General features: G+C 31.3%; 3 protein-coding genes across 5 annotated transcripts; all 3 read right to left on the bottom strand.

Annotated features, from left to right (window-relative positions):
* Positions 1-4,511: 4,511 nt before the first annotated feature.
* Positions 4,512-10,491, bottom strand: atg-5 (Autophagy-related protein 5; the record flags this gene model as incomplete). 3 transcript variants are annotated; one of them, NM_058484.10, is made up of 4 exons in its annotated part: positions 4,512-4,916; positions 7,250-7,368; positions 9,082-9,409; positions 10,345-10,491. In NM_058484.10, 4 exons carry the CDS (start codon positions 10,489-10,491, stop codon positions 4,683-4,685), a joined length of 828 nt encoding a protein of 275 aa, NP_490885.3. In that variant the 3' UTR covers positions 4,512-4,682. The 3 variants fall into 3 exon arrangements, with proteins under 3 accessions (NP_490885.3, NP_001293440.1, NP_871858.2); NM_001306511.6 differs by having other exon boundaries at positions 4,550-4,916; positions 7,250-7,362; NM_182058.5 differs by lacking the exons at positions 4,512-4,916; positions 7,250-7,368 and having other exon boundaries at positions 9,046-9,409.
* A 1,033-nt stretch (positions 10,492-11,524) lies between these two features.
* Y71G12B.13 (RING-type domain-containing protein) lies at positions 11,525-17,973 on the bottom strand. Its single transcript, NM_058483.4, has 6 exons — positions 17,929-17,973; positions 17,390-17,506; positions 15,592-16,116; positions 14,323-14,417; positions 14,073-14,280; positions 11,525-12,742 (listed from the first exon to the last, which is right to left on the bottom strand). The coding sequence occupies exons 1-6, from the start codon at positions 17,953-17,955 to the stop codon at positions 12,188-12,190; spliced, it is 1,527 nt and encodes a 508-aa protein (NP_490884.2). The 5' UTR covers positions 17,956-17,973; the 3' UTR covers positions 11,525-12,187.
* A 296-nt stretch (positions 17,974-18,269) lies between these two features.
* Positions 18,270-18,717, bottom strand: lsm-6 (U6 snRNA-associated Sm-like protein LSm6). Its single transcript, NM_001392965.1, has 2 exons — positions 18,594-18,717; positions 18,270-18,500 (listed from the first exon to the last, which is right to left on the bottom strand). Exons 1-2 carry the CDS (start codon positions 18,704-18,706, stop codon positions 18,380-18,382), a joined length of 234 nt encoding a protein of 77 aa, NP_001379827.1. The 5' UTR covers positions 18,707-18,717; the 3' UTR covers positions 18,270-18,379.
* Between the last annotated feature and the right edge of the window lie 206 nt (positions 18,718-18,923).

Genomic DNA, 18,923 nt, shown 5'->3' with positions numbered 1-18,923 from the left:
ATGAAAATTTGGTGTCAAAAATCAGAAATTGTTGATAAATCATCAATGGAGCGCGTTTGTGATGAAAAATCCAAAAAATTAACGCCGGTGCATAAATCATAGTTTTCTGGGTTACTTTTTTTGTAAAGAATGTCAAAAATCGGTGCTTTTCGAAAAAATTGTCAGTAGAGCGCGTTTGTAATATATGTTGCAACTTACGTAGTTTTCAAGTTTTCAAATTCGCGCTAAAAACTGAAAAATCGAAAAAAAAATTCGATGGTAGAAATAAAAGACATTTTTGATAATTTCGACGTAGTGTCAGAATGTTCCATATCGGTTTGATCTACTTAGATCTACAAAAAATGCGGGAGAAGAGAGTTCTCAATTGATTTCGCGTCACACATTTTTGGGCAAAAAATTCCCGCATGTTTTGTAGATCAAACCGTGGTGAGACAGCCTGACACCACGTGAGTTTCTAAACGGAGCGAATTTACACATTTTTTCCACATTAACAATAAGGCGCATTTGGCAATAAGCTAATTTTGATGAATTATCAGTGGAGCGCACTTGCAAAGTTGATATAAATAGGGATATGTGCCTTTAAGTGGTAGTTTCAGAATTGAAAATATATTGCGAAATATTCCAAACAACAAAATATAATTTAAAAAAAAACTCCCAGCGAAAACAAATAGTAAAGCGAGAATACTAAAAGATAAAGATTAATTCGGAAAAACGTTACAATCATTTGAAAGAGAGAGAGAGAGAGATAGGAAAAAGAGAGAGAAAAGAAAAACATATTCGTCTTCTTCTTCCCCCAATCTCCTATTTTCTTATTCACAAGGGCAGCTGTCGTGCACAGCAGCAGTGAGTGCCATTGTGAACGGAGTGGGGAGAGTTAACAGGGGTTAGAAGAGATGCAGACACCCGGAGAGACACCATCGGGGGGTTTAATGTCTCCCGTGAGTCCCGATGAAGGGTAGTCAAGGGGCCGAAAAGTTATGATTTTCCTGATCGTGGACTTTTATAAAGTATGCTTGAGGAGGTTTTCTTGAGAAAGATTTTGTTAAAGGTGGAGTAGCGTCAACTCATATGGTGCGTAAAAACTTTTTTTTAAAAATTTATTTGAAAATTTCAAATTTTGCTTCAAACAGTGGTAATTACTGATTTTTGTAACTTTTTTGGAAGTCATCGATCAATGCTTCATTAATATTCAAACACTATAGTTTTCTTCATTGGCAAAAACTCACTATTTGCCACTTTTTGATTGTCAATAAAAAAAATTCAATTCAATTATTGCAAACAAAACAAAAATATAACGGGAACACAAAATTCTGAGAATGGGTATTGCCCAGCATATTCGACGCGCAGAATATCTCGAAGCGAAAACTACAATAATTCTTTAAATGATTACTGTAGCACTTGTGTCGATTTACGGGATCTCGATTTTTGAAATGAATTGAAATAATGTATTTATCGATAGAATATTGAAATTAAGCAAAAAGTGAGAAAATCGATGCCACTATTCGAAGAAAAATTCATTAAAAAATTCATTCCCGTAAATCGACACAAGCGCTACAGTTGTCATTTAAATAGTTACTGTAGTTTTCGCCACGAGATATTTTGAGCGTCAAATATGTTGCGCAATACGCATTCTCATAAATATTATGTTTCTGTAATAACATAACATTGATGCGTGCAAATTATTGGAAACTATTATTTAACTCAACTAATAGAAAAACAATTTCAGAACTCCCACAAATTCAAACAATTATGAAATGATTGTGAAAAAAAGTTGAATCATAAAAGTGTGACTAATGGTTTTTTTTTCAATTGAAGAAAAATGATTTGATCAGATTATTACGGGGAAATTGTGGATTCAACAAAAAATAATTAAGAAAAGAGAAAAATAAATAATATTTTGAAAATTGAAAAAAAAAACTATGTCTAAAAATTACTGACATTTTATAGTATTTGTTTAGTAGATGTAAACCAAAGTGTTTACAATTTTTATATTTAATTTTTTCTGTATTTTTAGTCCGCATGTTAGCCCTTTAGGTTTTTTTTCAGGATTGGAAAAAAATGAACCAGGGGCATTTTACGAAAATCTACACCTTAATATTTACAATACATCCTTATTAAATGGAAAAAATAAAAGAAAATACGTTTTTTGGTTGATTCTCAAAATTATGATTTGCTAAAAAATTTTACCCACGTACATAAAAAAGTTCAGTGCCAGCAAATAGGAAAATATTAGTTTTGAACTAAATCATAAATAAAATGTCAAAAAACCAAAAAAGTAAAAAGTGTTGGAACGTAAGGTTTGTTTTATGTATACTTGGAGACCTGAAGGTCGTCTTTCTTCGGCTTCTTCCCTCCTAAATACACAAAGGAGGACAGAGAATAAGAGCTACATGGTTATATATATATATATATGTGCGCGAGAACAGAACAGAACAGAGTGACCGAAAATGGTGATGAGAAATTCGGAAAGTGAAGAGACGCAGACACATGTGCAAATACAGGCGAAAGAGTGAGAGAGGGGAGAGGGAGGTCAGTGGGGAAGAGGTTTAGAGAAGCAAGAGAGAAAGAGAGTACTAATTGTGATATGTTATAATAAAAGTTTATTAGTATGGGTGAATAGTTATAAAAGGTCGTGAAGTTGTTATTGTACGGTGGAGCGTGATTGTATTATATTTTTGTGCTGAAAGTTTCAGGTTTCAGTGAAGGACACTTTTTTTTAAATTTGAATTTTTGAGAAAATCACTTGAAAATTTGTAATAATTTTCGATTATTTTTTGATTTATATTGCGTGTCGCGTCGCGGCTCGATTTAAGTTGTAAAACTAAATTTATTTGTCCGTGTGGAGTACACGACTTTCCCAGTCCGGCGGGCGATTGTCAATGGAGCGCGAAAAATTCAATGAGGAAGGCCAGAACCCCGTGAACCATTTATTGAAATTTATCGATAAAATATTAAAATTAGCAAAAAAAAACCGGAAAAAAGTGCAAAATCGGGTACTTTTCCAATTTCTGCCCACCAAAATGTTTTTTATTCAATATTTAAATTCTTAAAGTCTTTAAATTCTCACGTGAATGTTTATTTCAATACTATTTCAATTTTTAGGCTTAGAAAACAACAATTTTAAGCCCGAAATTACAAAAAAGTTCACGTTTCATTAATCAAAATATCGAAAACGTTTTGGGGGGCAGAAATCGGAAAAGTACCCAAAATCGATGTCACAATTCGAAAAAAAATGGATTCCTGGTGTCATAATTGAAGAAAATAGGTTTTTTTTAAATACAGGCCTCAAGTTCAACTGAACATTCCGGAAGACGCACGGGCTCCTGGCCTTCCTCATTTAATTTTTTCGCGCTCCATTGACAATCGCCCGCCGGACGGGAAAGTCGTGTACTCCACACGGACAAACACATTTAGTTTGACAACTAAAACGAGCCGCGACGCGACACGCAACGCGCCGTAAATCTACCCCAGATATGGCATGGCCTAGTTCGGCAAACTCTTCCATTTCAATTTATGAAGGAAGCCAGAAATCCGTGACTGTTTATGAGGTAAAATTAAATATTTCATAGCACTTTTTGAAAAAATTTGAATTTCCGATTTAAAAAAAATTCAAAATTTTTGGGAAAAATCCTGGAAAATTAAAAATTTCGAGAAAAAAAATTATAATTTTTGGAAAAAAAGTTCCGATTTTTACTTTAAAAAATGAAGAACTAAGTTTTTTGGAAAAATTTCTGAAAACTCGAATTTTCGAACCATGGAAAATTTGAATTTTTAGAAAAAATTAAATTTTTCCAAATTTTTCCTGCTCCCCAAACGACACTCCACTAATCCGCTGTGATCTCGAATTTCTTCGTATGAACAGTTTTATAAATATATATATACCAGCCGCTGACCGCGCCTCTGGCGCGGCCATCGACTGGGAAAGTTTCGACTCTTTGAAGTGAATTTTTCGAATTTATTTTATCAAAAAAAAACATTGGCGCAATTTTGTCCCGAAAGATCTCATCACGATGGGTCCCATAGCGATGGTTTTCAAGAACTATATAGAATTTTTCATTCACGAAATATCTCGAATTTCAAAACACTTCTAGGCCATTCCAAATTTCAAAATTCTTCAAAAAATAATTGTTTTCCGACCATTTGGATGAATCGAAAAACGGATAGGTCTCGCCACGAACATTCCAGAATTTTCTCGAATTTTTAATAAGATTCTGGAACATTCCAAAGTTTTCTCGAATTTTTCAGAAAATTCTAGAACATTCCGGAATTTTCCAGAAAATCCCAGAAGGTTCTTGAACTGTCCAGAAAGATCTGAAATCAATTTTTCCCAAACTACAGTAATCCTACAGTAACCCTACAGTACCTCTACAGTTTTACTACAGTACCCCGACCATATCCCACAACTAACATAAAATCAATATCCCTCCATAAGCCATAACTTTGCACACTACAAAGACTACATAGACTACAAACTATGGACAGACGGACGTTTGGTGTTTGACAGTGATTAGGGCCTGGAAGAGATTTTTTATATATAAGTAATGATATATATATAAATAAAAAGTATTCACACACACACATCAAAATTTTTTACAATTTTACAAAATGTTCAGACTTGTGAATAAAATTATACATTAAAAAAAACACGAAAAAATCAATAAAAAAGATGCAGTGATGAAGAGTTAAGGGACGACGAGGAGGAGGACAACGTGAATAAAGTTATCCGGATAGGACAAGTTTTTGGCGGCGAAAATCAATGGGGTGTGATGGGGAATGTCGATTCCGTGCGAGATCAGACGTGGTGGGTGTTCCGATTGAGAATCCGTTGAGGATGATGATGATGATGATAGAACATCTGAGACAGCTTCACCAATTGTTCGTAGGGATCCGTCTGGGTGTTTGGCAGTGATTAGGGCCTGGAAGAGAAAAACAATTGGGGGGGGGGGGGGGGGGGAGGTTTTGTGAATTTTCGGGGGAAAAATCAGATTTTTTTGAAAATTTGGAAAAATTCGAATTTTTAATTTTTTAAAAACTGGAAAATCCAAATTTAAAAAAATAGATTTTTCTGGAAAACTTCAATTTTAAAACTTCGGAAAAATCGATATTTATGGAAAATTCTCATCGAAAAGTGTTGGAAAATTCAAATTTTCGGAAAAAAAAATCTGAAAACTAACAATTTATGTTTTTAAAAATATTTTGGAAATTCAGGAAAATTCGATTTTCCGGAAAATTATTTTTTACTTTTGGAAATTTGGAATTAAAAAAAAACTGCAAATACCAAATTTTCGTTTGAAAAATCCAGAAATATTCAAATTTCAAGAAAAACATAGATTTTTCTGGAAAAATTCAATTTTAGTTTTTAAAAAAAATTCCGAAATTTTCAAATTTTAAGAAAAACATAGATTTTTCTGGAAAAATTCAATTTTAGTTTAAAAAAAAAATTCCGAAATTTTCAAATTTTTAGGGAAAAAATTCGAATTTATTTTAAAAAAATCCAAATTTTCGTTAGAAATATCCGGAAAAGTTTATTTTTTAGAAAAAAAATTAGATTTTCCTGGAAAACTATATTTTTTGTTTTGAAAACCTCCGAAATTTTTACATTTTCCGAAAAAAAAATCTGAACTTTTCCGGATATTTCTAACTAAAATTTGGATTTTTAAAAAATAAATTCGAATTTTCCATAAATATCGAATTGTTTTCTTTTTTAATTCAAAATTTCCAAAATTAAAAAAAAATTTCCGGAAAATCGAATTATCTCAAAAATTCGAATTTTCCTGAATTTCCAAAATAAATAAAAAAACATAAATTTGTAATTTTTTAGAAAAAAATTTAGATTTTTTTCCGAAATTTTCAAATTTTTAAGGACAAAAATCTGGAAACTAAAAATTTATGTTTGTTTTTTTTTAATTTTGGAAATTCAGGAAAATTCAATTTTTCTAGAAAAAATTTGAGAAAATTCGATTTTCTGGAAAATTATTTTAAAATTTTGGAAATTTTGAATTAAAAACTGGAACATCGAAATTTTTGTTAGAAAAGACCAAAAATTTTCAAATTTTTAGAGAAACAATTCGATATTTATAGAAAATTCGTTGAAAATTTTATTTTTAAAAAAATCCAAATTTCGTCAGAAAAATCCGGAAAAGTTCATTTTTCAGAAAAAAAATTAGATTTTTCGGGAAAACTATATTTTTTGTTTTGAAAACCTCCGAAATTTTTACATTTTCCGAAAAAAAAATCTGGAAACTACAAATTTATGTTTTTTTAATTTATTTTGGAAATTCAGGAAAATTCGAATTTTTGAGAAAATTCGATTTTCCGGAAATTTTTTTTTTTTTTTTTTAATTTTTGAATTAAAAAAAAACTGGAAAATCGAAATTTTCGTTTGAAAATTCCGAAATTTTCAAATTTTTAGGGAAAAAAATTCGATAAATATATTTTTACAAAAATCCAAATTTTCGTTAGAAAAATCCGGAAAAGTTCAAATTTTAAGAAAAAAAATTTTTCAAGAAAACTTCAATTTTAGTTTTAAAAAATTCCGAACAAATTTATTTTTTAAAATTTTGGAAATTCAGAAAAATTTGCATTTTCGCGAAAATGTTTTGAAAAAAAATTCGATTTTTCGAGAAAAAAATTGACTTTTTTCGATTTTCCGGAAAATTATTTTTTAATTTTTGAAATTTTGAATTAAAAACTGGAAAATCGAAATTTTCGTTTAAAAAATCCGGAAATTTTCAAAGTTTAAGAAAAACATGGATTTTTCTGGAAAAATTCAACTTTAGTTTAAAAAAAAAATTTCGAAATTTTCAAATATTGAAAAAAAATTCGATATTTATGAAAAATTCGAATTTTCTATTTAAAAACAACTGGGGAACATTGAACATTTCGAATTTATTTTTTACAAAATTCAAATTTTCGTTCGAAAAATCCGGAAAATTTCAGATTTTTAGAAAAAAAAATTCGATATTTATGGAAAATTCAAAAAACTGTTTTTTTTTTTGAAAAGAAAAAAATATTTCTCACGAAAATTGTGGAAAATTTGAATTTTCGAGAAAAAATTGGTTTTTTCCGGAAAATTTTCGGGAAAAATAAAATTTACAGTTGAAAAAATTCAAATTTTCTGGAAAAAATCGAATTATCGTACAAAAAAACTGGGGAAATTCAAAAATTTTTTTGTTGAAATTTTTGAATAAAAATTTGAATATTGGTACTACAAAAAAAATTCAAATTTTCGATAAACAAATTCTCATACCTGTTTAAATGCCTGATTCTTGACATAAACCCGTAGTGGAATGTGTGCAAATTCGTTACCCTCACTAGTTTCCATCAGTTTTTGAACGATCGTCCAGAACTCGTCAAAGTTGTCTGGAACTTGGCGAAATTGGATTAATTGGATTAATGTGGGAGTAGTAATTTTTTCAAATTAAACAGTGACTTCAATTTTGAAGTTTACCAGAAAACTTATAATTTCCTCAATTTTTAAGCGAAAATTAAATTATATTATTTTGTAGGGTTTTACCCTTTTTCTCTTTTATTTTTCCCTCAACGCAAGCTCTTTTGTCATTTTGACACGCCAAAACCTCTGATTTCCTGCTCAACAAGTTTCGCGCCTTGCGATCTTGTTGACGCACTTTCAGTGCCTTGCGCACACGGCGACGCGAATCCAAGAATTCTCAACACTTCTCCCGCAAGAACGGGTGCAAGCCGGTCGACGCCGTAAGGCTCGCCGTTTCTCATAGGTTTTAAGCTTTTAAATTGTTACAAGTTAAGGTTTTTATTGTTTTTATTTAAGGTTTAAGGTTAAGGAGAAGATTTATTGTTTTTCTCCTTGTTTTCAGTGTCTTGGTCTCGAGTATTTCGAGATATTTTGTTTCTCCTGGTTTTTTAAGACTTTTTCTTGCTAATAAATTAAATTAGTAAGATATCAAAGTCTTCTGTTCTTGGTTTTCACGGTTACAGGTTACAATTGTCTAATTAATAAGGTCTTGATTTATCAATTCCTTACTATTTCAGAGAACTCGAAATTTGAAGTTTTGAAGTTTCCAAAATAGTTTTTTTGAAAATTCGAAATTTGTTTTCGAAAATTTGACTTTCCTAGATTAAAAAAAAATAAAATTCGAATTTTTCCGAGTTTTTAAAGTAGTCAAAGGATCTAAATTCCCCAATTTTTTAAGTTGAAAGGTGGTGTAGTCGAATTTTTTTAACTGTCTGAAAACACCGAATTTCATAATGAAACTTCTTGAAAACTTCTCGAAAATAAGTTATGACGGCTCAAAAAATGGCCTAAAATTAGTTAAAATTTGAAATTTGACCGACTTGTCAAGAGGCTGGAAACTAACTTTTTTGAAATCACCATTATCTAATTAGGGCATACAAGTTAATTATCTTGTGTTTTCAACTTGATTTAGGTATTTTAAAGTCGATGGACGGCGAGATTTGGTTAAAAATTTTAAAAATTTTCGTAGTTTTGTGTTCCCCTAAGTATAAAAAATAAGTTTTCTGACAGAAAGTTCAGAATTTCCTAGATATCTTGGATTTTTCCAAATTCGTAGTCAGAAGAAACTTGATTTTTCTTCAATTTTTAAGCGAAAATTAAATTATTTCAGAAAACTCGAAATTTGAAGTTTCGAAGTTTCCAAAATAGTTTTTTTGAAAATTCGAAATTTCTCGAAATTTGTTTTCGAAAATTTGACTTTCCTAGATTAAAAAAAATAAAATTAGAATTTTTCCGAGTTTTTAAAGTAGTCAAAGGATCTAAATTCCCCAATTTTTTTGTGTCTATTTACGAACACTTCGAAAATCGAGATCCCGTAAATCGACACAAGTGCGCTACAGTAGTCATTTAAAGAATTACTGTAGTAGTTTCGCTACGAGATATTTTGCGCGTCAAATATGTTGTGCAATACGCATTCTCAGAATTTTGTGCTCCTGTAATACATTTTTCGAACTTTTTAGAGAAAATATTTCAAAAAAAAAAACAATTTTAGCTTTAAAATTTCGAGTTCTCTGGGGAAAAAAATTTTCTTTCAAAAAATTTCGGGAATTTTTTTTTTTTTTTAATTTTCAGTCAGAAAACTCCCATACTATTGCAAACACTTCTCCACAACTGTGCCGACTCGTCTTTCATCATATTCTTTGTAATCTCGGCTTTAGTCTTCAAATAGTCGGCTTCCTTAATATTTTGCATAAACATTGCCTCCATCATATCCCGATCAACCATTTGAAATTGCGGGGGCGGCTGGGATGTTCGTACAATAATCTCCAAAATCGAATCATTTTCCGATAGGTTCGCTTGATCGTAGATCACACCGATTGGAATGTACATTTTCAGCGGAATTCCGTTATGTTCCAGCCACATTTTGTCAGAATGCACTTTTTCACCGTCGTCGCGACGATTAAATGAGCTGAGCACCTACAAATATCAATTTTTTGCCATTTTTGGTTCATTTTGTGCATTTTTCCGGTGAAAATCAATGTTTTTTGTCAAGAAAATCAATTTTTTTTGCCATTTTTGGTCTTTTTTGCAAATTTTTTCTGTAAAAATTTTTTTTTCGACATTTTTGGCCTATTTTGTGCATTGTTTCGATAACAATCATTTTTTTTGTCAAGAAAAGCAATTTTTTTGCCATTTTTGGTTTATTTTGTACTTTTTTTCGTTAAAATTTTTTTTTCGACATTTTTGGTTCATTTTGTGCATTTTTTCGCTAAAAATAATTTTTTTTTGTCAAGAAAATCAATTTTTTTGCCATTTTTGGTTTATTTTGTACATTTTTTCGTTAAAATTTTTTTTTTGGCCATTTTTGGTTTATTTTGTGCAGTTTTTCGGTAAAAATTATTTTTTTTTGTCAAGAAAATCAATTTTTTTGCCATTTTTGGTTTATTTTGTACATTTTTCGTTAAAATTTTTTTTTTGTTAAGAAAATTGAATTTTTCTGAAAAAAAAAAATTCTTTTTGAGTAAAACTTCGTGTATTTCATAATTTCATCGCCCAAAAATTATGAAAATATTCATTTTTTGAGTTTAAATTTTCAAGAACTGTTTTTCCTGGTAAAAAACTGAAAAATTAGAAAAAAAACAAGCTTTTTTTCTATTTTTAGATCAAATTTTTACGAAAAAAAAAATTAATTTACATGATTTTTTGCCCAAAAATTCTTTAATTCTTTTTTCCCCAATTTTTCAACATTTTTATTCAAAAAAAAGGTACGATTTTGTGGTTTTTTGATTTTTTTTTTGCCCAAAAATAACAGAAACTTTTGTTTTTAATTAAAAATTGAATTTTTTGAGAAATTAATAAAAAATCTCAATATTTATCGGAAAAATGCTGATTTTTTTCTCAGAAAATCTAACTTTCTGTATTGCCAGAGCCAAATATGAGAATCTTGGGAGCATCGTATAGAATGGTAGAGGTTCTCCGTGAGTTCCGCCAGAAGATTGTAGTGTGAATTGACATGGAACATGCGATTCCCACACTTTTCTGCATACTTCGTAGTCCATCTGTAAGCAAAAAAAATAGAAATTTATAGAAACGGGGAACGACGATTATTTCCGGCAAATCGGCAAATTGCCGCCCACTCTGATTTATAAATTAAAAAAAAAAGATTTTTAAAAATTAAAAAACCGAATTTGGGACTTTTTTTTTGAAAAATCTGTATTTTTTTCTCTATTTTTTTCCGGCAAACCGGCAAATTTTCGGACTTGAAAATTTCCGGTAAACCGACAAATTGCCTGAAATTCGATTTTTTCTTAATTTTCGAACTTTTCACGTTTTTTTTTAAATAAGAAATCTGAATTTTACCACATTTTTGAAAAAAAACCGAATTTTTTTAGAATTTTTTTTTTCAAAAAAAAACATTTTTAATTAAAAATTAAAACGTTAAAAAATCGAAGTTGGAACTTTTTTTTTCTGTCTTTCATGTCAGAATTTGAACGTTTTTCCACAAAAATGAGCAAGTCAAAATTCACAATTTTTGGGTGGAAAAATTCGGATTAAAAAAAATTAAAAAATAAATAAAACTGGATTTTTCGAGAAAAAAAAAGTTCCAATTTTGATTTTTTAACGTTTTAAAAAAGGACAAAATTTGGCAATTTCTCTGAATTTTTTTAATTAAAAATGTTTTTTTTTGAAAAAAAAATTTCTAAAAAAATTCGGTTTTTTTTTTCAAAATGTGGTAAAATTCAGATTTCTTATTTAAAAAAAAACGTGAAAAGTTCGAAAATTAAGAAAAAATCGAATTTCAGGCAATCAGGCGGTTTGCCGGAAGTTTTCAAGTCCGAAAATTTGCCGCTTTGCCGGAAAAAAAATGAGAAAAAAATACAGATTTTTCAAAAAAAAAAGTCCCAAATTCGGTTTTTTAATTTTTAAAAATCCAAAAATTGGAGATTTCTCTGAAATTTTCTTCAAAATTGATTCAGAAAAATCGACAATTTCATAGATATTTTCAAATTGAAATTTACAACTTCCAAAAGTGCTCAAAAAACCGGAAAAAAAAATTAATAAAAACAAAAGAAATTCATTGGGATTTGGTGAGGGAGGTTTTTTCAACAAAACAAAAAATTACAATTAAAAAAAAAAAAGAAAGAGGCAGACAAAAAATGATCATTAAAAAAAGGTACCAGCATTAAGGAACTTTTTGCAAAAAAAATGGGGAAAAATTGAGAAATCGAGGGGGAAAAAGTGGAATTTCAAGAGGAAAAGGATGGAAAAAAATATTCCTAATTCACAATTTTTCAAGAAAAATTGAAATTTTTTAAATCGAATATTTTGGCGGGAATTTCAAATTTTCTGAGAAGACCTAATTTGTCGGCGGGAAATTTAATTAATTAAAAACTGTTGAAACGTTCGGCAAACGATTTTTTCCGGCAAATTGGCACTTTGCCGGAATGGAAAATTTCCGGCAATTTGGCAAACCGGCACATTGCCGGAATTGAAAAATTCCGGCAAACCGGAACATTGCCGGAATTGAAAAATTCCCGCAAACAGAAAAATTGCCGATTTGCCGGAATGGAAAATTTCCGGCAAATCGGTAATTTGCCGGAATTGAAAATTTCCGGCAAATCGGTTTTTTTTTTAAATTTTTCAGGGAATTTATTTTTTTCAGGGGAAAATTTTGCTAAAAATCCGCTATTTTGCCAATTTCCATCTAAAAATTCCAATTTTCAAGTAAAAAAGCGGGGGAAAAAACGAGAAGAATTAAAAATCAAAATTATCATTAACAAATTCCGAGTTCTCCTGAACATTAAAACCCGTAAAAACATCATCATCATCATTCTCAGGCTCCGCTTCATCACCCGAATGCTCTTGGGGCTCAAAATCGAGGTGTTGCTCCATAATCGGAGCTTCTTCCAATCCGAGAAGCATCGCCTCCAGTGGATCAGCCGGATCCAGTGGTGCCGCCTGATGATTCTGAGCATCAATTCTCTCGTAGAGATCGTCAAATTCAAAGCCCCAATGAGCATCTGGCTCCTGGTGCTCCTGGTACTCCGGCTCTTCGTCATAATTTCCCACATGGAATTGCACAGGCTCCGGCTCCTGCTGGAATTGAGAAGCTGGAGCTGGAGCCGGAGATGGTGTACTCGTCAAGGATCTTGCCGTTTCCTCGTCACGTCGAAGCTTCTTGTTCAGAATTCTCGCAGAAACCGATTGATGAATCGTCTGCTTACGGGTTTCCGCTTTCAGTTTCTCCGAGATTTTACGATCCTCTTCGATTTTTCGACGCTTCGCCAGGCTTGCCAGGCTGAAGTTGCGCTGAAAAATGAGGAAATTAGCGTCTTTTTTTTATTTATTTTATTAATCAAAAAAATATTATTTACGCGCAGCAAAATTTGGACCGAAATGAAAATAAAAAAGAAAAATTCAAGTTGTTCTGTGTAAAAAATCGGAAAAAATCAAATTTTTGTGGAAAAAAAAATTGGAAAATTCGACTTTTTTTGACTAAAAGATCGGAAAAATTCAAATATTTTGTAGGAAAATTGGCAATTTTGTAAAAAAAATCGAAAACTGCGTAATTTTAGGAAAAATCGGCATTTTTTGTATTTTTCAGCGAATTTCGAGAAAAATGTCTGAAAACAGAAACCCATAAATTTCGGAAATTAAATTTAAAATTTGATTTTTTTGAAATTGCTTTAAAGCATGCTTATGATACCACAATAACCGAATATATCATAATAAAAAAATTCAAAAAAAATTTTTTTTTCTAAATTTTATATGATTTTTGAAAATTGAAAAAATCTCAGTTTTCCCCCTAATTCCTATTTGAATTTCCGCCAATTGAACTCGTTCGTTGGAGCGCGCTTGCATTGTTTTCATTAATTTTTTAAAATTTATTTTCATTATTTCACTGATTTTCTTCATTTTTTGGGTGTTTTTAATCGGAAAATGAAAGAAACATACAGGAAAAATGCAAAATGTTTATTAAAAAGTAACTGAAAATGCCTAAAACTGTGAATAATACTTATTTCAGGCTCGTCATCGTCGGATCGTATAATTTCAGAGTTTTAGGCATTTTCAGTTACTTTTTAATAAACATTTTGCATTTTTCCCGTATGTTTCTTTCATTTTCCGATTAAAAACGCCCAAAAAATGAAGAAAATCAGTGAAATAATGAAAATAAATTTTTAAAAAATTAATGAAAATAATGCAAGCACACTCCATCGAACAAATTCAATTAGCGGAAATTCGAATCGGAATTAGGGGGAAAACTGTGATTTTTTCAATTTTCAAATATCATAAAAAATTTAGAAAATTTTTTTGCATTTGTTTTACCATGCTATTCGGTCATTATGACCCCATAGGCGCGTTTTAAAGCAATTTTTTCGAGAAAAAAAATTATTTTTTCATGTAGATTCTGCGAATTTTTGAATTTTGGCTAATTTGTGTAAAGTTTTGCAAAATCGTCGCAGGAAAATCAAATTTTTGGGTTTTTATCGAATTTTTTTGTTTTTTTATGCCAAATTTTTTAAAATTTTGCAAAATCTTCGCAGGATAATCAAATTTCTAGGTTTTTCTTCGTTTTTTCGGCCAAATTTTTCAAAAATTTCCATGATTTTCGTCATTTTTCCTCTTCTTCAATCCGTACCATAACATTGCCAACTTTCTCTCCGACAGCTTTCTTAATTTGTTGCAAATCAATTCCAACACTTTTCAGCAACTCATCCGCATTTCCACTTCTCGCCACCATTTTCTCTTCTACAGTGAAATTAATCATTCGACGTCGGGCAGTTTTCCAATCTTCACGAGTTATTGATTGTAGACAATTTTCAATGTCTTCTATCCGATAGGGAAGTCTAAAATTATCGATTTTTTGCCATTTGTTGAGCATTTCCAACCGTAAAGCCGCTCTTGAACGCTTATAGGTCATCGGAGTACGCTGGAAGTAGTGAGCATCGAAAAACTCCTGCATACGACGGAATAATTCGGATTCCTGAAAAAAAAAATCGATTTTTGGGAGATGTTAATGAAAATTTTTGCGTTTTTTTCGCAGTATTGAGCAAAAATTCGAAGGATTTCACCCAGAAAACCCAGAAAATCGCGATTTTTTTTTCTTCCAATTTTTTGATTATCGAAATTTCCGTTTAAAAATTCGAGAAAATTCGAATTATCGATTAAAAATCCAGGAAAAGTGTAATTTTCACTAAAAATTCGGGAAAATTCAAATTTCCAGTAAAAAAATCGGGAAAATTCAAATTTTCGCTCAAAAATACGGGAAACTTTGAAGAAATTCAAATTTTCATTCCAAAATTCGGCAAAACTGAAATTTTCACTAAAAAATTCGGGAAATTTCAAATTTTTGCTAAAAAAACTCGGAAAAACTCAAATTTTCACTAAAAAATTCGGGAAAATTCAAATTTTCTTTAAAAAGTTCGGGAAAAGTCAAATTTTTGCTAAAAAATCGGGAAAACGCAGATTTCCGTTGAAAACTTCGAGAAAATTCGAATTTTCAACTAAAAATCCAGGAAAATTCAAATTTTCACTAAAAAATTCGGGAAAATTCAGTCTTTTGGTAAACATTTCGAGAAAATTCAAATTTCCGTTGAAAACTTCGAGAAAATTCAAATTTCCGCTTAAAAATTCGAAAAAAACTCAACTTTTCGCTTAAAAACTCGGGTAAATTCAAATTTTCGTTAAAAAGTTCGGGAAAATTCAGATTTCCGTTGAAAACTTCGAGAAAATTCAAATTATCGATGAAAAATCCAGGAAAATTCAAGTTTTCACTAAAAAATTCGGGAAAATTCAAATTATCGATTAAAAATTTCGGAAAATTTAAATTTTCGCTTAAAAATCGGAAAAATTCAATTTTTCGCTTAAAAATTCGGGAAAATTCAGATTTCCTTTTAAAAATTCGAGAAAAATCAAATTTAGATTTAAAAATTCGGGAAAATTCAAATTTTCGTTAAAAAGTTCGGGAAAATTCAAATTTCCGTTTAAAACTTTGGGAAAGTTTAAATTTCAACTAAAAAGTCGGGAAAATTCAAATTTTCGCTAAAAAATTCGGAAATAATCAAATTTCCGTTTAAAAATCCAGGAAAATTCAAATTTCCGCTTAAAAATTCGGGAAAACTCAAATTTTTTTCAGCTCAAAAGTTCCAAATTTTCACCTCCATATTTATAATAGTATTCGACGCTTTCGAGTCGGCCGCAACTTTTTCTATCAACGAAGCCCACGATTTTCCAGAATCATTAAGCCGTCGCTTAATAGTCCTACACGGCCTGACGGCCTCTTCTTCTTCAATTTCCACATCATCAATACTCTGATTTTCAAGCTCAGCTTCTGCCGAGCAAGACGTTGAAGGGGTATTTGTATTATTAACAGTTTCGGAATGAAGACTTTCAGCTTTTAGCCTATTCTGACCACTGGATTTCTCAGAAATCGTAGTCGTCGTCGTCGTCGTCCCGTCCAACGAGTTTCTGGCGGCTCGATTTTCAGAATTTTCAGAATTTCCAGCCACTGATGAGCAACGGGAGACCGGTCGAGAGTTGGCGAACGTCAGGGGATACAGATATTGATATTTCTCGGGAAGCTTCTCAATGCGTGGCAGGGGAATGCATTTTTGACGCTTTTGGAAGGCAGTTTGGACGACATGATAGACGTGTGGAGGCATATCCATTGGGAATTGACATTTCTGCAAATAAAAAATAAATAAAAAATGATTAAAATCGGCAGTTTTAGTTTTTAAAAAAGTCGTAATTATGCACGCTCTCCTCAAAGCCGAATAATTATTAGAGCGCGCTTGCTGCGCTTCGCATTTCTGAATCCGCGGTATTTTGACTTTCCACTGAAAAAGCAGATATTTCAGATTTATCGAATTTTCTAGCTTTAAAAAAAATTTTTCTCCAGTTTTCGAACAAACCTTTTGTTAAACAGTGAAAATCGAATTTAAAATGACTAAAATGAACTTTTTTCGTCCACTGGCTGTGAAATGGTTTGAATTTGAAAAAATTAACGGGATTTTTCTTATTTTCTAAATATTTTTCTATTAAAATCGGTTTTAAAACATTTGTGACTTTTAGGGTCAAAAAAATGGGTTAAAACCGATTTTTAATAGAAAAATATTTAGAAAATAAGAAAAATCCCATTGATTTCTTCAAATTCAAACCATTTCACAACCAGTGGACGAAAAATTTCATTTTAGTCATTTTTCGATTTTCACTGTTTAACAAAAGGTTTGTTCGAAAGATGCATTTAAAAAATTTTAAAAGCTAAAAATTCGATAAATCTGAAATATCTGCTTTTTTCAGTGGAAAGTCAAATTACCGCGGATGCAGAAATGCGAAGCGCAGCAAGCGCGCTCTAATAATTCTCCGGCTTTGAGGAGAGCGTGATTATGAAATATTACTGAAAATTAATGTTTTTTAAAATCAATTTCCGGTGAACTTCCGATGATTTCGACGATTTTTCCGCCTCAAAATTACTCGATTTTCACAAAATTAACTAAAAATTGTCCGTTTTGTTGAATTTCAAGTTCAAAATTTGAAAATTCTGAGGAGACATTGCTTTAAAACATACCTATGGTACCACAATGACCAAATATCATAGTAAAATTTTTTTTAATGTTCTAAATTAAAAAAAAAATTTACTATGATATTTGGTCATTGTGGTACCATAGGCATGTTTTAAAGCAATTTCCCCACAGAATTTTCAAGTTTTGAACTTGAAATTCAATAAAACCGGAATTTTTTAGTTAATTTTGTGAAAATCCAGTGATTGAGGGGAGAAATCGTCGAAAACATCGGAAATTCACCGAAAATTGATATAAAAAACAATAATTTTCAGTTAAATTGCTATGAAAAGCTGATTTTCTCCGTTCATACGAGCCAAAACAACCTGAAATTCGATTTTTAGCTCGATTTTTGCCTGGTTTCCCAATATAAATTCAGTTTTTCATGAATTTCTACCTGAACAGCCTCACATATCCACCAAATATTATCGGATCCATTGGGTTCGGTGCTGATGAGCTCTGGCTTGAGCTGTTTCGTCTTACATCGCGGACACTTGAGCCATTCGCTTTTCATCTGAAATTAAATGAGTTTTTTGATGGAAAATTCGAAATTTTAAGGCTAGAAACGAGCACAAAATGAGCACACAAACGCTCAAACTTTGAAACTAACTGTTTTTTTTTCAATTTTCGGAAAATCGATGGGGGGACAGAAGACTGATGGATTTCGTGCGACGTCTCTCTCTCTCTTGCTCTTCTTTATCTTCTTTTGGTCTTTTCACTATGAAATTAGGTATAGTTTTTGAATGGTATCATTTGAAATGTGCGATCACATATCGGGCGGCAGAAAACCGCCTAATTCTCCTTTTCCAGTGCGGGTGGAAAGATCATCGCAAGGCGGTTTAGCCTTAGTGTGATCGCATATCATTACAAATTATCACTTACCACTCGGAGAGCAAAAGTTAATCAGTTTTTAAATCAAAAAAAAAATCAACTTACTAAGGCGGGAAGTGGTCCGGGTGGCATTATCCTTTTGAAAATTGTCTGAAAATTGCGATTGTTGCAGTGAAAGTGGCACAAAAATACGTAGAATTCGAAATTTGAGTTGAAAAATCGAAAAAATCACCGGAAAAGCTCGAAAAATCGATGAAAACGCGATAAATTGACTTAAAAATGTCTTCTTTTTTTCGAAAATGCTTCCCCGTAAATCGAATCGTGGTGAGACCCACCGCACGTGACGCATGACCGCGACGCGTCTAACGGTGAGGAAACCCAAGAAATTTCTCGATTTTTGCTGAAAAAGCCTGTTTTCGAGCGAAATAACTCAGATTTTCGGCGAAAAAAAAAACACAAATTTATTCGAGATCCAAACGTATCAAACAAGAAATTTGCTCAAAATAGCTCAAAAAAGGGAAAAATATTTGGAAAATAAATCGAAATCAAAAAAAAGTTATTTCGTCGATGTGGAGATGTAGAGCACATTGTTCCCGCGGATGAACGCATCGCCGTACTTGTTCTGAAGTTGTCCGTTGCTGTATTCTTCGGTTTGTTCGAGCGCGATGTTCATATATCTGAAAAATTAGATTTTTTCGTAATTTTTCTGGAAGAAAAATTAATTTTCAGGTGTTTTTAATCAGATTTTTTGATTTTTCCCAATCACTAACCCGTCGAGACATGCGAGAATGCCACGGTAGTCGACGCCAGAGTTGAGCTTCACCACAACCGGCTTTCCGATGACTTTCTTCAGGAATTCGGCGGGATTCTGTCGTTTGCTCATTTTCTAGAGTGCTGAAATTGAGAAAAAATATTACTTTCACGGGTTTTTAGAGTAAAAATATGTTAAAATCAAGAGAAAAATGCGTTAAAATTGCGATTTTGCTTCAAAAAAAATTATTTTCTACAGTGTCCGCAAACACCGTGACGCAAAAATGCAGACTTGCGAAAAAAATGTTTTTTTCGGATTAAATCGACTTATTTTTTGAGAATTCAACTCT

The sequence above is a fragment of the Caenorhabditis elegans genome, chromosome I, assembly GCF_000002985.6.
Source record: "Caenorhabditis elegans chromosome I".
NCBI classification, from domain to species: Eukaryota; Metazoa; Nematoda; class Chromadorea; order Rhabditida; family Rhabditidae; genus Caenorhabditis; species Caenorhabditis elegans.
This window is presented reverse-complemented; position numbering and strand designations above follow the sequence as displayed.